Consider the following 3,832-nt stretch of genomic DNA (forward strand, 5'->3'; position numbering starts at 1 on the left):
TCCCCTCCCTATTGGCTGCTAGTTTGCTGGTCTTCATGGCTATCATAGTTGCAAGACTGTTGGTTTCTAAGGCTACTTGAAGAGGTGGGGTAAGAGGGATGGGAACAGGGCATGTTAAAATGCCTCGATGCTCACTATATTTAATGAGATTCAGCCATTTTTCTTAAACAAGTGCTCCTTGAATTGTTGCAAGTCTTTGCTTAATTTCTAGAGTTCTGAAAAAGTTGAGTTAGACTGTTTTTGCTCATTGCTTTTCTGGAGGAGTAGGTTTTTCAGAGGTCCTCACTCCACCATTCTGTAAGTGCTTCTCTTGAAAAAACATTTATAAATATCTCTTTGATTCAATTCTACATTTTTTGTTTTCTTTCTACTCACACAGAATACATCTCTCCTCTCTTCTCCTTCAGTGAGTGAATTAAAATCAGAGAAGAAGTATGAAAAAAACATATTTTCTGATTTTTTTTCAGTAGTTTCCTTGTGCTACAGTAGTATAGAGGAAAGTGTCAGGCAGGAGCAAGGTGAACCAAAGCTGTTTCTTTCCAAAGAAACAAATATAAATCCAGAAGCACAGTCTTTCTAGTTCTATGACAGTCACAAAATGAACTGGGACAGGAGACATGTTCAATTAAGGAGAGTTGGAAAAGATATGTAATATTCCATGAAGAAAAGTGCTTTAATGCCTGAGTTTCCTGTAGGGAGAAGAGTGTAGTTCCTAAACAGGACAGGTATATGATGATTACTCAACTCTGAATTTCACTTTGCCGGTATTAACCCCTTCTCACAGCTTCCTTCAAATGTCAGATGCTGAGGTGAATGAGAGGCAAAATAAAACCACGATCAGTACATTCCCCTTCATGAGCAAAACTGGAACTGGCAAAGGGTCATGGTGACAGATACAAGGAGATTCATTCCTGGTGATATCTTGGGCCAAATTCCAGAAGCCAGTTCATCTTAGGGAGGAGTGGGCAGGAGATTTGCATGTATGACCTCACCCAGAAGTTCCAGCCCCAGAGCATATATAAACAGGTGAGTTGTAGCTCTTACCCAGTTCCAGGCCCAGTCGTTTCCAAACAGATCAAGACCATGGCAATCCTCGGGTCCCTGCTGCTGCCACTGGGGCTGTTTCTGTGCCTTGGACTGCTGTGTTCTCCTGCCAGCTGTATAAATCACAATGACAACTGCATGTTCTTCAGTAAGGTCATTGCCACCACTTACTCAGGAATCCATGCCAACCCAAACGTCTATAAAAGCAATACAGTCTACACAGGTAAGTAGAAGCCATTCTCTCTGCTGTCCTCTGTTCTCTGAGGGTAGATAAAACTGGAATTGCAGAACATATCCCTCCATCCCTGCTCTCAGTGACACAAACAAAACATGTGTTTTTGACCCGTCTGGGACACAGAGGCAGAAAGAGGGAGAAAGAGAACATGTGAGAGGATGGGTTGGGTGGGACTATTTCCTATTTCTGCATGTCCCCTGTGTGAACCTGAGCCATGGGAGTCATTACATCCCAACACTCAGGTTAACCGAGTCCCAGCAAGAGCACAACTGCGGCAAGTTCTCTCACTTAAATAATTTGGGCTTTTTTTTTTTTTTTAACTTAAAACAGTCTGTATTGAGGGGGGGGCATTTTTATTATTTTAAGGGATAAAAATTGCACCACAGTTTGTAGTCCTTTCCCATCCACTTGATGAAACAATGCCACCATGGATGATTGTATACGGCACAACTCCAGGAGACGCTGTTCACTTTTAGTCTATGGGTGGAAAATCTAGTGAGCTAGACAGGGAAAGTATTACTATCCCACCTGATAAATGAGGAGCCTGAAGCTGAGAGAAGTCAAATGACTTGCTCAGGGTCTCACAGCTAATAAGTGGCAGAACTGCCTCTTGAATCTTAGTCTTTTCATTCCTAATCCAGTGCTTTTCTTTGAGGTGCCTAGAAATATTTTATAGACATCCCTTTTGGGATCAGTCAAACCTACAAGTCAAGGCAAGTGCTCTCAAATAACTTTCATAATAACAACAAATTTAATATGGCTGTTTACATGTACTAATGTATTTAGTCCTCACAATGACCTACTAGGTAGATACTGTTGTCATTCCCTGTGTGTCAATGAGAAAACAGAGGTAGAGATGCTAGTGACTTGCTCAGGTCACAGAGCTGCTTAAATGATGGACCTGGGATGTGAACCCGAGCATTCGAGCTTCAGAGACCCTGCTCTTAACCACTGCACTATACATCTCTCAGTTACAGTAATGAGAGCTAAGACGTGATACTGTGTGCTAAGTACTGTTCTAAGGGTAAATGCTATTATCTTCCCCATTTTACAGATGAGAACTGAAGCACAGGAAAGTTAAAGTTTTACCCAAGGTCACTAGTAGGTTGCACAGCTAATATTTGAACCTAAATAATAGCCAAGATTTGTCCTGCTTTGTCTAGCCAGGCCATCCAGCTTCAGAGCCTGCCTCCTCATCTACCATGTTATGCTGCCTCTCTTAGAACTCTAACCAAATTTTGCAGAGAACACCAGCGTGATATCTATACCCATGCTCTACAGATTCCAGGCTTCAGCAGGAGAATGAGTATGGCCTGCCTTCACACACTCATCCTGGCTAGTCCTTTTTTCTACTTTTTCTTGGGGACTGTCACTAAGTGCCTCAGCTGTGGTGGGTCTCCCTACGTCCCACTCCCTCAGGCAGCAGATCTTGTCCTAAACAGGGCAGGGAGGATAATCTTGTGATTGAAGATGAGGACCAGGAGGGCATGTGTGTGACCTTGTATACAGAGCAGGACCTGGATGGTCAGAGATCTCAGACCTCTGACTTAAGTAACACATCACGAGGTGAAGAATTTTGATGTTGAAATGGAAGAAAAAGAAACCTATCTTGTGAAGATGCAAGGGGTGTGGGGTTGGAGGTGGGGGTGGCAGAGGAGCCATGTGAAAGTAGGAAGACAGAAGAAAGAAGAATCAAAAGATGATCCATAAGACCCCTTGAAAGGGAACGTGCTGGATGAGAGGGACATCACAGCATTTACAGAGGAATTGGGTAGAGCAGAGAGAAAGGAGAAGAGGAACTAAGGCTCATTGAATGCCCACTACATGTCATGTACTTCCCCAAACTTCATGTGATTTCATCTTAGAACAGAAATGTGCTAAAGCTCTGTGATAAACTGACTCACTATAGGAATGATTTTAGTTGAGAATCAAAATCCTATGCCCTCGGAGATGTGATGTACCAGATTCCACACCTAGAATTACACAACAGGCTCCATGATTTTCTTGTGTCATTATAGGAACTTGCTGGGACTCAGGACTTTTGGGGAGACTGAGTAAATGCCCACACAGGCCAACTGCTTCTCATTTTAATATTGAAATTTTTTTAAATTTCAGGGTTTGTGTTAACATTGGTAAGACATGTACAAATGGTTTGGCTGGTTCCAAGACACAACTGCATCTCAGGCAATATCTTAGAACAGGTTCTCTGGGTCTGACTTGGTATCAGTCAAAGAAACTCATAAGGTAGTAGCATTTATATTACAACTGTACTGGCTAAGCATCTGCCTCCATTTTTTACTTCCGTGGGCAAGAGAAATGTAACTTGCTTGCCTTTTTTTCCTGAACCTTCAGCTTTAAGGCACTATGCAACAATGGATGCACAACTTTTTAAAAATCAATCAATGACTATTTATTTAGTGCCCTCCAGGTGCCCAAAACTGGGCTGGCCAGATACATAGGTGAAACTACAGCGTGTAGTACAAGCCAGAATGTAATTAAGTCCTCAACTCTAGGGCTTCCCTGGTGGCGCAGTGGTTGAGAGTCCGCCTGCCG

The 3,832-nt window shown here is 42.7% G+C and overlaps 1 protein-coding gene across 1 annotated transcript in view; it reads left to right on the forward strand.

Moving 5' to 3' along the window:
• The first annotated feature begins 1,053 nt into the window (after positions 1-1,053).
• The window catches only part of PLET1 (placenta expressed transcript 1), an 11,110-nt gene continuing 8,331 nt past the window's right edge, over positions 1,054-3,832 (forward strand). The window contains exon 1 of the mRNA XM_007128290.2: positions 1,054-1,267. Within this exon, the coding sequence (XP_007128352.2) occupies positions 1,084-1,267 (184 nt within the window). The 5' untranslated portion in view covers positions 1,054-1,083. The remainder of the gene's footprint in view (positions 1,268-3,832) is intronic.

This window comes from Physeter macrocephalus, chromosome 16 (genome assembly GCF_002837175.3).
Source record: "Physeter macrocephalus isolate SW-GA chromosome 16, ASM283717v5, whole genome shotgun sequence".
Classification (NCBI taxonomy): domain Eukaryota; kingdom Metazoa; phylum Chordata; class Mammalia; order Artiodactyla; family Physeteridae; genus Physeter; species Physeter macrocephalus.